This window comes from Anomaloglossus baeobatrachus, chromosome 9, assembly GCF_048569485.1.
Source record: "Anomaloglossus baeobatrachus isolate aAnoBae1 chromosome 9, aAnoBae1.hap1, whole genome shotgun sequence".
NCBI lineage: Eukaryota > Metazoa > Chordata > Amphibia > Anura > Aromobatidae > Anomaloglossus > Anomaloglossus baeobatrachus.
The window spans coordinates 179,777,474-179,795,900 of record NC_134361.1 but is presented as its reverse complement, the minus strand read 5'-3'; the positions used below and the strand labels follow the sequence as shown (position 1 = coordinate 179,795,900).

General features: G+C 42.9%; 1 protein-coding gene across 2 annotated transcripts in view; it reads left to right on the top strand.

Annotated features, from left to right (window-relative positions):
* PAPPA (pappalysin 1) overlaps positions 1–18,427 on the top strand; it is a 554,424-nt gene that overhangs the window by 199,747 nt on the left and 336,250 nt on the right. For both annotated transcript variants that reach the window (XM_075324089.1, XM_075324088.1), the window contains exons 3-5: positions 847–992; positions 3,148–3,447; positions 11,234–11,426. In XM_075324089.1, the coding sequence (XP_075180204.1) occupies positions 847–992; positions 3,148–3,447; positions 11,234–11,426 (639 nt within the window). The remainder of the gene's footprint in view (positions 1–846; positions 993–3,147; positions 3,448–11,233; positions 11,427–18,427) is intronic.

The following is an 18,427-nucleotide window of genomic DNA, read 5'->3' as shown; positions in this document are numbered from 1 at the left end:
TTGGATGAACTCCAAGAACACCAGCTGAGCCTTGGCTATAGATCAGTCCTTTCTTGGTGATAGCTTGTTTACCATAGGATTGTTAAAAGGATTTTTTACAATATTCCAAAAAATTAGGTGTACTGTCATTTTTTGTCTCTTTTCTGCCAACAATGCCTCGACCTGATTGCATGTGTGATGTTAGGCTGGCCATGTTTATTATATGGTTAGGCCAATCGTTCAACTGGGAGCCTTCATGACCATCACTCCAAAAAAACGGAGTGCTTGCTCTGTGTACTATATGAGAAAGTGTACATCAAAAATCTCTGATGGCCGCTTACCTCTCGGAAAAGCAAGCAATTGGCATGTCGGATATGAATGATTAACATCATCCCTGATGACCAGTTGTCCGATGACCCCTTACACATGAAAGTTTTTGCCGAACCTGACAACACCCATATTAGTCTAATGAGTATGGGGGCCTTTAGTTTTACAGTTCTAAACAATTTTTAACATGTTTTCAAAAAATTCGTCTTCGAACACTAATAACGGCAAGCTACCATGTTTAAGTATACTATTTTGCCATTATGTCACAATGTTATTTTACTAATGGACTTTGACCTCATGTTTTAACATTACTGAGTAGAAGAAACCTCTCTAGAATTTGGGTCCGATGGAAGAGATTTGATATTATCATTTGACAGTAATCCCTTTGATGCGAAAGTTTGAGTAATGATAATGGTGGCCTTCCTCAAGGTCAATGAGCAAGCTTTCTTAAAAGAGATTATTTATTTGATTATCACTGTCACGTTGACAAATTATTTCTACAGAGAAGGTTATAAAATCATAATAATGTTTATGTTGCAGGGCTTACTTAGATTTAAACGAGTTGAAGCATCGGCTCAATGTGACTGGATCAACTCAACTCAACATATTCTTTGCAAACTCATCAGAAGAGGAGCTGGCCGGGGTTGCCACGTGGCCTTGGGACAAAGAGGTTCTCACTCATCTTGGTATGTGGTACCTTATTTTGATTTCTATTTTCTAAAGATAAAATCTGATTTCATAATGTTCAAAATGGTCGTCTCAAAAACTACTCTTAAAATGAGGAATGAGAGAAGTGAAAGAAAAGACCGGCAAATTATTTTGCGAATGGACAACCACCCATCCAGAACTTCCAAGACAAATTATGATGAGGAAGAGAAGAATTGGGTATTTTTTGTTTAAACATCCAATCTTTTTGTTTTACCCAGAGATAAGCAACAACTTACTCCCATTGAAAACACATGTACTCATTTATATGAGGCGTTGGGAGAGATAGCTATTGCGTGAATGCTCATTTTCAAATTTATGGCCACATTTAAAGTTGGAATGTCCAAATTGAAAGTAGATGTGATGCTAGTCACTACTTACAGATAATATAGACAGAAGGGTAGTCAGACAAGCCGGGGTCAGGAAACAGGAGGACACGACAGGACACAGGGAGTAAACAGAAACGCAGTCAAGTCACAAGCCGAGGGTCAGAATTCCAGGTGAGTTCGTATTAGATTCAGGGAGCAGACAGAGATTTGGTCGGGTAACAGTCTGAGGTCAGAAGCCAGGAGGTAATGACAAGAACAGGGAGTGGGCAGAGAGGTGTTAAAAAATGTCCAGGGTCAAGAAACTTAGATCAGAACAAAAGCTCATACACAGGCCAAAATCACAACTACAGAACCAGAGAGTATGACTGGCAAGGTTCTGAGAGACAGAGGGTAATCCAGCAACAAAGTCCAAGGGATATTAAAATCCCAAAATTTTATTAAATCAAATTAAAATCCATATAAAAAAAGGTCCAAACAGAGTATAAACAACTGTCAGAGAGGATGCATTTCGAACCCAATGGCTCTAAGTCAGTCTCAGGATGGTGGAACATCTGAGTAATCAGAACCTGCATGGAATCCTGTGCTATCAAACAACCTGCCAGCTAGTGTTCAAAGAAAAACAGTAGAGCATTTCCAAATGCAAGATGCTCTGCACAAAGAACACATGTCACTGCGGGCTCTGTAGTTTAGGAAGGCTCAGCAGAGCGTCACCTGTGCGGAAGATGCTTTGCACAGAGGAATCGTGACAGTAGGAAGCAAACTAAGTGGGAGAAGGTGTAAAAGAAATTGTAATTAATATTTTTCCTTTCTTTGTATTCAAAAATGAAAGGTGCCCATAGACCTTTAACAGGTACTGGCCAATTGGGTGGTTGGCGGACAGATATCTTTCCCAGCCGACTCATACATTTGAATATTCGACTTGGTTGACTGTCCATATGGGATCCAAACAGTGGGATAGGTTTTGGCAAAATATGTGTTTGGCTGACAGTCACCTCTCCCAACCCCCGAAACACATGAACATTCAGCATGGTTAAAGGGAATCTGTCAGCAGGTTTTTGATACTTTATCTGAGAGGAGCATGATGTAAGCAAAGAGATCCTTAATCCAAAGATGTATCACTTAGATTACTAGAATTTCTGGATTTAGTCATGTCGCAGAGCTAGAAGAACTGTCCCCGCCCACACCCGCCTGTCAACAGAGATTGTACATTGACAGTGAGGTGTCAATCATAGGAGGGGGCATGTAGGATTGTCATGAGCGTGACATTGAAGTCCGAGAAATGAGAAGTCCTGCTGCTTAAACAAACATAGCAAAAAAAAAGACAGATCTGACCTTGACAAGACAGCCATCTCTGAATTCTTTGTGTTAACCCTTGCAGCATGCTGTCTTCAGCTTACATAGCAAAAACCAGCTGACAGTATAAAGATTTGTTCTTTTAGTCCAGTGTCCAACAATTTTTATGCGAGTTAGGAAAAATTGTCCATCTCAGCTATAAACTGTCCACGTTATTGATTGACGAATATATCCATTTCCATTCTATAAATAGGCAGTAAGTATAATGCGGTATCATGAATACTTTTTTTTTGCATATGTGACATTATTACACAGCGTTTCACTTTACTAAGATCCCATCAGTCACTCATTATGTAAGTGTTTCAAACTGGACTACATTATCGCTAGATAGCCGGTAAGAACTGTACATAGCAATTTTGACAAGAAGATTCCTTCGCTCTGATTTTTGAAAATGTTCTCATTTGTATGAGTAAAGATGATTCACCTAAAAATATATCTATATTTTTTGTTACAGGTGGTATTGTTATGAATCCATCTTTCTTTGGAGTTCCTGGCCATACACATACCATGATCCATGAAATCGGACATTGCTTGGGACTGTACCATGTCTTCCGTGGTATTTCAGAGATTCTCTCTTGTAGCGACCCCTGTATGGAAACAGATCCATCCTATGAAACAGGAGATCTCTGCCATGATACCAACCCATCGCCAAAGCATAAAACATGTGGAGACCCCGGACCAGGACCGGGAAATGACACTTGTGGCTTTCAAACATTTCTCAACACTCCTTATAATAACTACATGAGTTATGCAGGTAAGTTACGTCATCCGACTTCAATATATACAAATATGTGTGTGCATGAGAATATATTGTGATCATTAAATTAACCTACCGATTCTAGAGAGGATCAAATAATTGAATTCTGCTCAAATTTTACTAAAATCCATATTTGCAATGATGCCAACCATTTTGACCAACAAAATAAAAAGCATCACCTCTCTGGCCCTTCCGCGTTTCCCATTCGATCCTCACAGCATTCTCATATCATTGCTGCTCTCTGATATCCATGGGCAACACACTGGGAAGGGACTTTGATGAGGCCTGGCAGGATGCTGGGCACGCGGATAAAGGGTCTTGACACCATGACATCACAGTGTACATAATGGCCTTGAGTACAAAAGCACAGAACCCTCTGGAGCTTTGTTTCTCAACTCCAGTCCTCAAGAGCCACCAACAGATCAGGTTTTCAGGTTTTCCCCAATCAAGTTTTCAGGATTTCCATAATGTTGCACATATGATGAAATTATTCCCTCATATTGAGGAACATGATCTGTTAGTTCGTCTTGAGGACTGGAGTTGAGGAACACTGCTCTGGAGCCTCATCAAATCCAGACGTCCCGTCACAGTGTAAGAGGCCCAGAGATTTCAGCATGAGCGGCGGGGATCTGAAGATATGACTAGGACTGGATGGGTGATGGTCAGGAGCCAGAGAGGTGAGCAGTAGGGATGATCGAATACCTCAAATATTCGGCTTTGTGAATATTTGCCGAATACATCGCCGCTATTCGACTATTCGTGAATATTCGATGTGCAATGTACAGTAAGTCTATGAGAAACCCAAATAACAACTATTCGGAACTATTCGGGCTTCCCACAGACCTACATTGCGCATCGAATATTCGCATAGCGGCGACGTTTTCATCGGTTATTCGCGAAGCCGAATATTTGAGGTATTCGATCATCCCTAGTGAGCAGTAAGGTGAATATAAGTACTTTGATACATTTTTTTCATCTCCCGTTTATTATGCTCTGGAGTCTGGAGAGATCTTAGATCATGATAAGACATTAAATTTGTGGAGAATAATTTCTTGGGAAAAAACATGAAAATTTTTCCTCTACTTAGTTCCCATTTATAATATTGAAATTTAGCTACAACGAAGTTTTACATTTGATACAAAAAAACGTATTAATAGCTTGTAAATAATGTCTCAAAGTAATTGTCCACCCTTGAATATTATTGAGTTGGGTTTTTTCCGCTAAGTTAACTGTTTTTAATCTATATTTATAGCAGCTAACGCTTCATTTTTTTTCTGTTCATAGTCAGGTTTAGTTAGCAAGGATATACCTAGTTTCTATTTCTCTCAGAAAATAAGCATTTACAAGTATCCAGTATATTTTTAATATAGTCTCTGAAATAGGTCTTCAAAATATGTATATAACATCAGTCAAGCATGACGGAAGACCAGTGCAATTCAAATATCCAGAATTTGACTGATGCAATAGTAAATGGTCTAACGCATTTTACCATTTCATACAATGTCCTTTGTGTAAATAAATAATAAAAATAATTTTGCAGTAATAAAAAGATGATTAATTGGTATGAAGATTATGTAGCTGCTAGAATGGACTAACATCCTGTAATATGGTAGCCAACAATGAAGAATGCAGCCTGTAGGTGCTCAATGGAATGCAATAAGGGACACTGGGCAAGTTTTCAATAATGCACAATACCAGGTGAAATAACTAACAGTCTGGCACAAACTACAGGGTGGCACTTGGACTGTTTACTCAGGCAACCTTTCTTTGATCCATGACTTTCAGGGTTGTAGACAGCTATGAACGTTAACAGGTGGGGACTTCTGTCTCCCAGACATGGAACATTCTTAACTTGATGGCCATCGTAGGTAATCATACACTATTGGAAACCTCAGAAAGAATGTCCACTGGCACCAGCACTACCACTCAGACTGCCTAGCATGTGACCTTTTCTGGACATGCCCTCAGCTGAATAGAGTGACCGGACTAACCTCTCCTACCCCCTTCCCCCATTGCCAAGTAAGCAGCCAGACCTGTAAGCCATTCTTGGACCAATACACTATTACATAGTATTCATACAAAAGAAGCTATAGAGTGCCAATGATTCCGTCTCTACTCCTTAGAGCCTCATGTAGTCTTAAGGTATGTTCATACTGCTTCTTTTTCCAGTGGAAAATGGTTCAGGAATCACTCCATTTTTCTGGGGTTTTCTTGGCATTTTTAGTGTTTTCTATTAGGGCTTTTTAGTTGTTTACTATAAAGTGTATTGTTGATGCTTTGTCTTCTGACTTTTTTTAGTTAATTTTTTTTCAACGGTTTTTGGACATTGCTTTATTGGCATTACATTTAAAAAAAAATCCACTAAGTAATGAACAATCCACTTACAAAATGCTCCAAAAGATAACCAAGCAACTTCCAGGCATCTCTTTAGCTTTCCCATTGATCTTCTTTGTCATATACGTCGTACCTTACTAATGCCTGAAGAATGGACTTCTTGTTGTCTTTCAAAGCCTAAAGCATTTAGGAAATGCTCAAAAGTCCAAAGATATGAAGAGTAAATTGTTTATCCGTTGAAAAAAATGGGACAATTTTGAGAGGTTTTTTTTAACATGTTTTTCCAGCATTTTATGAAAACGTTATCACTAGATATTGGACAGATCCATAGTTGGGGTGGGGTGCACAGAGAGCTCTTAACCGGCTTTCAGGTGATGATGAACAATAGAAGAAAAATCCAGCATCTGCCAAAATGGGATGGTTTAAAACATAATTTTAGTTCCAAAATTAAAATATGGAAAAAATAATGTAAAAAAGTGGATAAAAAAGCAGACAACAGTCTTTACGTTTCGAGCAAGGGACATGCTCTTAATCATCACATGTTCTACAATTTCACCAATTCTACCAATTGTTCAACATCATGATTAAGAGCATCCACACCTTTTTTTTAACATTTTGTCCCTATTTTAATCTTGGAAAGAAAAAATGTTTTAATTCATCATATTCTGGTGGATTCTTGATTATCACAGATGTGTCATGGCCTGTCACAGTGGTATCACGGCCGACTGACAATCCAGTGGCAGCGAGTGTTAGAAAATCACAGAGATTGGCGGCACATGCTGTTATCTGACATTTCTCTGTTTCTAAAGCTAGTGGAGTCTAGGATCCTCGGAAACTGTCAGACCTTCATAGTAGTTGGTATCCTCTGACTTCCTTTATTAACCTCACCCTGGGGTGGTTTGGGTGCGGTTTATAGTTTGTTCCTTGCTGAGCTCTGGAGAGAATCTCCTCTCCCACTGACACAGTGAATTGCTGTAGTCTGAATACTGGTGGTTGGGAGATTATATAAGGAGATATTTTTGATGGTTTTTGTGCACCCAAGCCCTGTCCGGTGTCTCTATTGTTATTTGTTGTTTCTGTCTGTGGGAAAAAAATCAGATTTTAAGTGACATAATAAAATATAAGTTTTAGGGGTTTTTCCTCTCTGGTCTGTGAGCTCTGGAGAGGTCATCTTCTGGTGCTTCTGAAACTTTTGTGGTTGCTGCTGCTCAGATAAGAGTTTGCCTATTACTATCTAGCAGGACTATGGTGATTGCAGTTGTGTTTCCCCTTTATTGTTCCCTTGTGTCTTCCTTTAGCGTTTAGTGAGGTTGACGAAGAGCTCATCCCACCCATTCCCTATTCAGGACCCTGCACTAGGGATACCTAGGGTCAGGTATCTGGCTTAGTGCATGGGTGAGTAACCTATCTATGGTGCTATAAATGATCATATACCTTTAGTGTTTGGAATAATTAGATCAAGGAGAAATAGAAAATATACTCAGCGTCTAAAACAGATAAAATGTACGAGAGGTGAATTTTCTAATGTCCAGTATAAAGTTAGGACAGACTAAATTTTTATACTCCATAAGGAACTAAAACAGAGAACAAAGGGACTAAAGATACTCGAGTACCAATGCCCTCCTAAACCCAAGCTGACTTATATTGGCTAAGTGTGAGCGACAAAATTCTGTGTTGCTATTGGGATCGAATCCACAGAAGATCTTTACGGAATGTTTGGAAAATATTTCCACATTTATTTGATAAACAGAAATTCCCCCCAAAAAGAATATAAACTGTAACATATGCAAAGGGGTTGACACAGTACTTAAATTGTGATATTATGAAGTATGTTTAATTTTACTGAAAAATAAATTGGACCGCACTCACATGACATCACGTGACCGAGTGTGGTCTGATTTTTTTCATAGACCCAAAGACTTGCATGAAGCCTTGGATCAAAATCTACACGATTTTCCAACAATCACACTGTTGGCGAAAAATCACGGACATGTAAATGACCTCAAAGACTATCATGGATATGAGTACCATAAGTGAAAACCACGGTTAGCTCTCATATGTGCATTATGGTGAATGAGGCCTAAAGGTGCTGTCCAGTGATAGCAAGATATCCCCTATCCACAGGAGATATGATAACTTATTGATCAATGAGGGTCCCACTGCTGAAACATGTATTCTTATTACAATGCATCTGTCATGGTTTGACTGCGCTACTTGATCCGGTGACCTCTGGTTGTGTGGTCAGCCTCGAGTTTCCAGACCTAAACCTAGCTACCTCATAGTCATATATGAAACTGTTGAGTTTGCATCAGAAGATCCATGGCTATTTCATGCATTACGGTCACAGATTCTTGAAAGTACCCTGAAGTGAAGTGTTGCAGACGGCATGTAAATGATCTCTTTGAACTCTCTGGCCCGCATCACCTCCAGGAAACTCTATTGGTGCAACGTCGCTTGTGACATCTCATTCTCGGAGAGGGTAGATAACCAGGATTGTCTTCACAGCTTAGCCATGGCATCTTTTCACTGAGAAGCATACTTAAGGCCCAGTCACACACAACGACTTACCTGCGATCCCGGAAACGATGCGACCTGATAGGGATCGCAGGTAAGTCGCTGTGAGGTCGCTGGTGAGATGTCACACAGTCAGATCTTACCAGCGATGCAGGAACAATACAGGTCGCAGTAGCGACCTATATAACGATCTCAGCAGTCACTGTGACCCTGTCACACAGTGTTAAACACAGCGATGTGTCTTGCCCAGCAGGACATTGCCTTTGAAGAAAATGGCCTGGACCATTCTGCAACAACTAGCGATCTCACAGCAGGGGTCTGATCGCTAGTAGGTGTCACACATAACTAGATCGCTAACGGGATCGCTACTGCATCACAGAAACCGTGACTCAGCAGCGATCTCGCTAGCGATCTCGTTATGTGTGACGGTACCTTTAAGGCCCCCATACACATTAGACTAATGTCTGCTGAATCTACCTATAGAGATGGATTTGGCTGATGGTCTAAAGCAGGATTCCCCAACTCCAGTCTTCAAGGCCCACCAACAGTGCATGTTTTCAGGATTTTCTTAGTATTATACAAGTGTTGGAATCATCATCTGTTCAGGTGATTAAATTATCATCTGTGCAATACTAAGGAAATCCTGAAAACCTGCACTGTTGGTGGACCTTGAAGACTTGAGTTAGTTGGGAAACATTGGTCTAAAATGTATGGAGGACACTGGCCGATAGATGTTTGCGAAAGATGTCAATTTTAGACTGCTGATCACATTGTCCTGTGAGATAAGTCACCGACCCAAGTGTAGGAAAGTCAGCTGACATGGCTGTTGGTCAAATAATTGGCCGAAGCTTTGTTCGGCTAATAGCCCTCTAATATATATATGACCAGCTTTGTATAGGGATACTGGAAAACCACTTTAAAGAATCTGCTGCTAATATCTTGCTGCCAGAGGCTTTAGCACACCTTTAGAGATTTTTTTTCTGCCAACGTCTCGACAGGACAGGGATGCTTTGGAAGTTCGATGAGAATCTGCCAATATTGATGGGTTTAGCTGTTGGTCTAAAGTGTAGGGAGGCTGCTGGCCAACAGATGTTTGGCAAAGGTGTTAATTTTAGACTGCTGATCACATTCTCCTGTCTGAGATAAGCCACCGACCCAAGTGTGGGAATGTCAGCTGAGATGGGTTTTGGCCAAACTATTGGCCAAAGCTTTCTTCGGCCAGTAGCCCTCTAATGTGTTGACCAGCTTTGTTTAGGGATTACACACATGTGATACAGTAAAACAACTTTAAAGAACCTACTCCTATTATCTTGGTGCCTGAGGCTTTAGTACACCTTCAGAAGTTTTTTTCTGCCAACGTCTCGACAGGACAGGGATGCTTTGGAAGTTCGATGAGAATCTGCCAATATCGATGGATTTGGCTGATGGTCTAAAATGTATGAGGGCTGCTGGTCGACAGATGTTTGGCAAAGATGTCAATTTTAGACTGTTGATCAGCCACCGACCCAAGTGTTAAAAAGTCAGCTGAGATGGCTGTTGGCCAAATGTTTGGCCAACACTTTGTTCGGCCAATAGCCCTTTAATGTGCATGACCAGCTCTGTTTAGTGATACTGGAAAACCACTTTAAAAATTCTGCTGATAATATCTTGGTGCCTGCGGCTTTAGCACACCTTCAGAGATCTTTTTCTGCCAACATCTCGACAGGACAGGGATGCTTTTGAAGTTCGATGAGAATCTGCCAATATTGATGGGTTTGGCTGTTGGTCTATAGTGTATGGGAGCTGCTGGCTGACATATGTTTGGCAAAGATGTCAATATTAGACTGCTGATCAGCCACCGACCCAAGTGTTGGAAAGTCAGCTGAGATGGCTGTCGGCCAAACGATTGGCCAACGTTTTGTTCAGCCAATAGCCCTCTAATGTGCATGACCAGCTCTATTTAGGGATACTGGGAAACCACTTTACAAATTCTGCTGCTAATATCTTGGTGCCTGAGGCTTTAGCACACCTTCAGAGATCTTTTTCTGCCAACGTCTCGACAGGGCAGGGATGCTCTGGAAGTACAAGGAGAACACAATACTTTGCTTCTTGTGCTCAAATGTTCTACAATGCAATAAAGATTTTCTTGTGTTCATTTTAAGCTCCTTTTTCCCCTTTGAAAAAAGTTTTGTATGGTAACTCATTACTTAAACACTGTTTCTCCAGCGCAGGGAGCTTTATGTCTTATTTCTGCTTTATGATGTCTATTAAAGGTTTTTAAGTGCTGCTTTTCTTGGCAAATACTTATGGCTTTTTACAGGACACTCACATAAAGCACATCAATTATTGAGGAAATCCTGGAATGTAGCCTTAAAGCTAATGACAAAAATGTTTAACATCAATGACAAAACCTTGCATGTAGCGTTGCTAGATGCGTCTTCACTGTGCTTGTATATTTCCCTCCCTATTAGTAGGCTAAAGCCATTTTACTATGTGCACTGGGAATTTATTGCTAATGAAATTAACTTTTAATGCCATGTTCTTCAGAAGATGCTTAGTATTGTACAATGGCATTAAGTGGAGATTCCCACGACAGCGCAAATCACTGGGCTAGGTTAGCTGCGCACATTTACAGACCTGACTAAAGTTGGAAGCTACCCTTTGCTAGATTGACGGGGAGATCAGATATTTAAATGCCTCTTCTGAGAAAAGCTTTGTGAATTATCACAAACCTTGATGTGACCTCTAATTTCTCAGGTTGGTTTTCCGCACTTCGAGAGGAGGGAGTAAGAGCTTTCATTTGACTTATCCTGCAAAAGTGATGACTGAACAAACTCATTCACAGATCATTAACTCTCAAATATTTCAAAATCTGCAGGTTTTGTTTGCATACAAGTGTTTAAGGTGGACCGTGCCACAACAATGCTTATGTCTCATTTCTTGGTTTTCATTTCAGATGATGACTGCACTGACTCCTTCACTCCCAATCAAGTTGCCAGAATGCACTGCTACCTAGACTTGATATATCCAGGCTGGCAGCCATCCTTCAAACCATCGCCGGTAGCGATTGCACCACAGATTGTGCAGCATACCCTTACCTCAGTCACCCTGGAGTGGTTTCCACCCATTGATGGATACATCTTTGAAAGGTGATCATTTATAAGAAGCTATGCAATGTATTTCAATATAATTCAGTACCTCCTCCACTGATTCTAGAAGAGTTTTTCTTATTTTCTGTGCCCCTTAAGAAGACACGAGGGTCAGTGGATGCCCTCGTCCACTGGCCTGACTGTCTTCAGAAAGATTACATTGACCATGGGTCATCCCACTGAACACTCGCACTCCTTTCTAGTGGGCAAAAACTACCCAGACAACACAGGGTGAGGGAACCACATATTGGTAAGACTTTATTGGCTCACCAACAGGGAAAACATATTAACATATTGTACATTCCCACCAAGAATACAAGATGGTACAAACAACAGTCTCACCCTTCCATTGGCCCACTAGGGATTGAAATCTTAGTGATTTCGGGGCTTCCAGGGCCAATTATCCCAGCCAGCAGCACCCCGCTTTTGGTGGGCACCCACTAAGAGGAGATAGGGCCAAGCTTAGGAAGCTGACTGAGCTTAGCAAGATATTTAGCCAGGTGAACGAGTTTGTCCCAACATGGGTTTTCCAAGCGAATTTGTGGGCTCAGCATTGAGTAGTGAAGCAGTTCTGTGAACCTTCTGCTTAAACTGTAGATCCTGGGCTGAATCCTGTAGAATTAATTTTTCAGCAGTTCTGTAATTTCCCCATTTGGAACCATAGGTCCTTGGCTGCGGTCATATAGCATATCCCATTGGTGACAGAGGCTAGGCCCTTTTATGCCACTCAGTTTTCAATTCTGGGTATTGGGTCTTACAGGATTGGTTGGAGATGGCTGCTCTCTGACTGGTTGGTAGTTCCTAATTTTCCTTTGACCTATGTAGTGGGAAGGGCTGAGGCAACACACATTTAAAAGACAATCCATATATACAGACAATAGGGCTCCAATCAGTCTGACATGAGACAACAGCTAACTTCTCTTGGTTTAACAAAAAAGAAACCATATGTCTGCCCTAATTAAAAACAGGTCACCCCCCACACAAGTGGAAAATGCTGAGTCGTCACACCTCTCCAGTCCAAAGTAATGCTCACACAGATTAAGTTAGAGCAATCTTCATACAAAGATGATAAGTGTTACAAAGATCCAGATGACACCACTGGTAAGGAGTGCAAGTAGAATAAAAGTAGATGACTTCTAGCCAAAACGCGTGGATCCGCTACCTTTATTCTACTTGCACTCTTTACCAGGGATGTTATCAGGACTCCGGAGCTTTTTAACACGTATCATTAAATCTTACACTTTATCTACCTTGGAACATGTTATCCACCCTGGATTATCGCAGATCCATTGACACTTTGGGACCAAGGACCTATGACTGACCTTCACATACAGGCACCATTACTCGTGTGTGTGAGCATGTTGTGTTTTGAGTAAAGAAATAATTTTTTAAGACGTATTTCCTATCTTCATTTTTTTAATAGAAGACATTGCTGAAATATTTACAGTACTATCACCCACAACACTTATTAAAAGTAGTATACTTTAAAGTGAGATGCAAAGTTTAAAAAGGGAAACTCTTTTGTGGATAGTTACTAGAGACGAGCGAACCAGCCGTGGTTCGGCTCGAGTTCGGTTCGTCGAACGGAGGTCTCGTTCGAGTTCAGTTCGGCGAACGTTCGAAGAACCGAACTCGAACAAATAGGAAATAATGGGAGGCAATCACAAACACATAAAAACGCATTATAAATGTACACATATAGTTAATAAACATTGCCATAACACTTACCGGTCCCCGCGATCCCTCCTGCACTCTGTCTCCTGCCGCTATTCCATCCGATGATCGCTGAATCCTCCCGGTAACCAGCACTGCCAGCAGTGATGCAGGACCTATCGTGACGTCAAAATAGCCATGTGACCAGTCACGTGGCTATTATCTAATTCTAATCCCCAGCTGCCTAGTTGTACCTGGCTGGACAAAAAAATGGGGCGAAGCCCACGTCATTTGTTTTTCAATTATTTCATGAAATAAGTGAAATAATTAAAAAAACGGGCTTCCCTATATTTTTGGTTCCCAGCCGGGTACAAATAGGCAACTGGGGATTGGAGGCAGCCCGTGGTTGCCTTCTGTACCTGGCTAGCATACAAAAATATGGCGAAGCCCACATCATTTTTTTGGTGGGCAAAAAACTTCTGCATACAGTCCTGGATGGAGTATCCTGAGCCTTGTAGTTCTGCAGCTGCTGTCTGCTCTTCTCCATACAGACAGACAGCAGCTGCAGAACTACAAGGCTCAGCATACTCCATCCAGGACTGTATGCAGAAGTTTTTTGCCCCCTGAAAAAATTATGTGGGCTTCGCCATATTTTTGTATGCTAGCCAGGTACAGCAGGCAGGTACGGCTGCCCCCAACCCCCAGTTGCCTATTTGTACCCGGCTGGGAACCAAAAATTAAGGGAAGCCCTTTTTTTATTATTTCATGAATTTCATGAAATAATTAGAAAACAAATGACGTAGGCTTCACCCCATTTTTGTGTCCAGCTAGGTACAACTAGGCAGCTGGGGATTGGAATCCGCAGCACAGGTTGGCCTGAGCTTTCTGGGCCCCACTGCTGCGAATTGCAGTCTGCAGCCGCCTCAGAAAATGGCACTTTCAAAGAAGCGCCATCTTCTGGCGCTGTATCCAACTCTTCCAGCACCTGCCTGCTATACCTGGCTAGCATACAAAAATATGGCGAAGCTCACGTCCTTTTTTTGTAGTTTTTTTGGCAAAAAAAATAAAAAATGCTTCCCTGGATTTTCCATTGCTAGTGAAGGTAACACCAAGCAGTGGGGGTTAGCAGCCAGTAGCTGCTTGGATTACCCTTAGCTAGCAATACAAAAAATGCAGCGGGAGCCCATATATATTTTTTTTAATTATTTATTTAAATAACTAAAAACAAAATGGGCTTCCCTGTATTTTGATTGCTGGACATCACAGTGCTGTAAAAATAAATCTTTAAAAAAAATGACGTAGCGCTCCGCGGTATTTTTGATTCTCAGCGCAGATAAAGCAGACAGCTATGGGTTGCCACCCCCATCTGCCTGCCGTTACCTTGGTTGGCAATCAAAATACAGGGAAGCCCATTAATTTTTTCTATTTAAAAAATAGTTAAAAAAAAAATGACGTTGGCTCCCCCCGTTTTTGATAGCCAGCTAGGGTAAAGCAGACAGCTGTAGCCTGAAAACCACAGCTGGCAGCTTTACCGTGGTTGGGGATCCAATGTGGAGGTCCCCCCAGGCTCTTTTTTTATAATTATTTTATAAATATTAATAATTACACAAAAAAAGTAGGGTCCCCCCCAAATTGGATCACCAGCCAAGGTAAAGCGGACAGCTGTGGTCTGGTATTCTCAGGGTGGGAAGGTCTATAGTTATGGGGCCTTCACAGCCTAAAAATAGCAGGCCGCAGGTACCCCAGACGTGGCGCATCCACTAGATGCGCCAATCCTGGCGCTTCACCCCAGCTCATCCCGTGCCCTGGTGCAGTGGCAAACGGGGTAATAAATCGGGTTGATACTAGCTGTAAAGTCACCTGAGATCAAGCCCAGCAGTTTGTGATGTCATGGCGTCTATTAGATACCCAACATCATAAACTGTCAGTACTAACAAAAAAAAATCGACAAAAGAAATTTATTTGAAAAAACAGTCCCCAAAACATTTCCTCTTTCACCAATTTATTGTAAGAAAAAAAATAAAGGGGTCCCACGACGACTCTGGACCGTCTAGAATATGGGGGGAGACACTCAGGGAACGTATCCCCCATTTTAAAGGAGTGCGGACCCTTCATGTGAGGAGTGTGGGTGCAATGAATCTGCACTCACTCTCCCCGGGTCCACAGCAGCAGAGTCCATGTCGTAATGGTTGCTACCAAAGCTGCAATGCCCTGCTCATGAGGTAAGGGCATGCCTAATCAGGAGAACTATTCTACATTTCCAAATATTGGTATTTGCTGATATTATTGCTATTCCACCTACTATATATTGGGGATAGGATCTTGGAGATGGAATACCCCTTTAAGTCCAGTTATCCAGCTGAATGAATACTTAACAGAGCTCGCTATTTAGATGTGTTTTCTTGTGGCGTATAACGGACTCTCATGGTTGGTAGTCGTTCAGCAGGGAAACTATAAAAGCAAATCCCTCCATTTAGAAATGTAGTATATAGCTCTCCTGATCAATTATGTTCCTTACCTCATGAGCAGGGAATTGCAGTAATAATAATAATTTATTCATTTATATAGCGTTATTAATTCCATAGCGCTGTATGTCTTTGGAGTGTGGGAGGAAACCGGAGTACCCGGAGGAAACCCACGGAAACACGGGGAGAACATACAAACTCCTTGCAGATGGTGCCCATGGTGAGAATTGAACCCAGGACCTCAGCGCTGCAAGACTGAAGTGCTAACCACTGAGCCACCGTGCCGCCCATTTAGCTTACAGATGCATAACCACCACTCACTGTGTCTTAACACAGGAAGCTGAGCTGACAGCCGCTCTGTGCATGCGGCAGCGTCTATTGTGAAGGAGAGGGCCGTGGGGGGATCAACGCTGCACAGGTACCGTGGGACACCGGAACACCGGTGGGGTTATAGGGGGTGACCTGGCAGGGCCTGGGGAGGAGTTCTCTGTCGCATGTGTCATGGCACATGCGACAGAGATCAGAGAAGTAGGGTGAATGCGTCCGGCGCGCTGCTGTGCGCGCGGCCATCTTGGATTTCTGGGAGGGCATCAGGGGGGGCACTTTGGCGACACCGGGGGACCGGAGGGGACCGGGGAGGAGATTTATCATGTTTGTTCATGTCAGATGGAAGATAAATAATTTTTTACCGGCGCTGTCATTTACTGTAACGTGATCATCGGTGTACGGTGTATACCTGTGATCACGTGAGCGGGGACCGGAAAAACCGTCCTGAATCATGATCTCCAGGATCTCAGCTACGCCTGAAACCCCGGAGATTTTCTGATGCTGGGGGGCGCTATTCACATATTTCTGCCTGCTGTTTATAAACGGCAGATCTGACTAAGGCTTCATTCACACGACCGATCCATTTTTGTGGTCTGCAAAAAACAGTCCGTTTTTTTTCACGGGTGCATCCGTGTGGCATCCGTATACGGTCCGTATGTCATCTGTTTGTCATCCGTGTGCCTTCTGTTTTTTTTGTGTACTGCAAAAAAACTGAAGGAGGGAAAATACATAAATTTACCCAGGATCCATAGCTTCATCCTACATGAGGCGGTCACATGTTCACTCCAGTGCCATTTTCTACTGCTTTTCACAGCGTAGAGCGCTCTGGTGATTTTCTTGTGCTTGTACACTTCATATCAGTCTTTTCTGTCATTATAATGGCAGAAAGACACATAATGTCCCACTCTCCTGCATTTTGTTATTTTGCACCCTTTGGTGCCTTTCATGTGGCACTAAGGGGTGCTTAGTAGTGATGAGCGAGTATGCTTGTTACTACTCGGTACTCGCACGAGTATCACTGTACTCGGGCTACTCGGCGGGGACCGAGTAATCTCGCGATACTCGTGCTGTACTCGTGGTCTTCATCCCTGCATGTTGGCGCTCTTTTGAGAGCCAGCCCTCATGCAGGGATTGGCTGGCAGACCACTGCAATGCCACAGCCCTGTTAGTTGTGGAATTGCAGTGATTGGCCGGCCTGCACAGCGTGACCGAGCCTTTATACCGGCGGGCGCGCTGTGCTCTTCACACAGCCATCCTGACAGTGAGTGCAGGGAGAGTGTTGCTGCTTCAGGGAAAGGTTTGTGGCCCTTTATAGTTATTTCCGTAGCAGGGCTGCAAACAGTGTGACCAGAAGCACTTTTCAGGACTATTGTAGTTGTATACAGGCAGGCAGGGTATAGCCAGGTCGGAGTACAGTAGCAGAGTCCTTCTCAGGACTATTGTTGCTGTATACAGGCAGGGTATAGCCAGGTCGGAACACAGGCTAGTGACCAGAAGAGTCCTTGTCAGGACTATTGTAGCAGTATACAGGCAGGCAGGCAGGCAGGCAGGGTATATAGCCATTCCTAGTGGTGACCGTATACCAGCCTTCATCATATCTGGGGCTGGTGTACACAGTCTAAAACAGTCCAGATAGTGTCAGACTTCTCAGTAATTGTCGCTCCTAAAAACCTGTTAGGTTCTTAGTGCGTCCGTGCTTGCATTTAAAAACCGCACGTGTGTGCCTGTCGGTGGCAGCGTACAGGTGCACTTGTGTGCGTTTTGCACAAACTTGGATATAACGCACAAGTCTAGTGAATACACATCAGCACAGCATTGCAAAATGCGCAAGGGCGTTGGCAACGAACAAGGAAGTGGACATGATGGTGGTGCAAGCAGAGGCCAAGGTCGTGGGCAAGGTTTAATTTCGCCACAACAAAGGGCCACATCTAGTCGCTTGCACGTCCTGTCCCAAATTCATGGGGACCGCAGCAGTACACCGCTCTTGAACCAAGACCAGTGTCAACAGGTTGTTAGTTGGATAGCGGATAATGCTTCCAGTCAGATTGGCACCACCACAAACACTCTGTCTTCCACACGGTCAAGTGTCAGTAGCCGTGATACTGCACCGCACATTTCAGAACCTGATCCTCCTTCCTACCACAAGGCTGAGTACACGTCCTCGGACATTACTGATCCCACACTTGGACACTCGGAAGAGCTGTTCACGTTTCCATTCGCACATTCTGGCCTCTCGCCAGCTCATGTTGAAGTGGGTCATGAGGAGATCGTATGTACAGATGCCCAAATATTTGAGCAGCCACGTTCTCACGAAGTTGGCAACGTGTCTCAACAAGGGGTGGACGATGATGAGACACAATTGTCAGGAAGTCAGGAGGAGGAGCAGGGTGCGGAAGAGGAAGACGACGTGGTGGATGATCCAGTAACTGACCCAACCTGGCAGGAGGATATGCAGAGCGAGGACACCAGTGCACAGGGGGAGGGAGGCGTAGCATCCCAACAGGCAGTAAGAAGCAGGGTGGTGGCTCCAGGCAGAAGTCAGGCAACCGTTCCCCG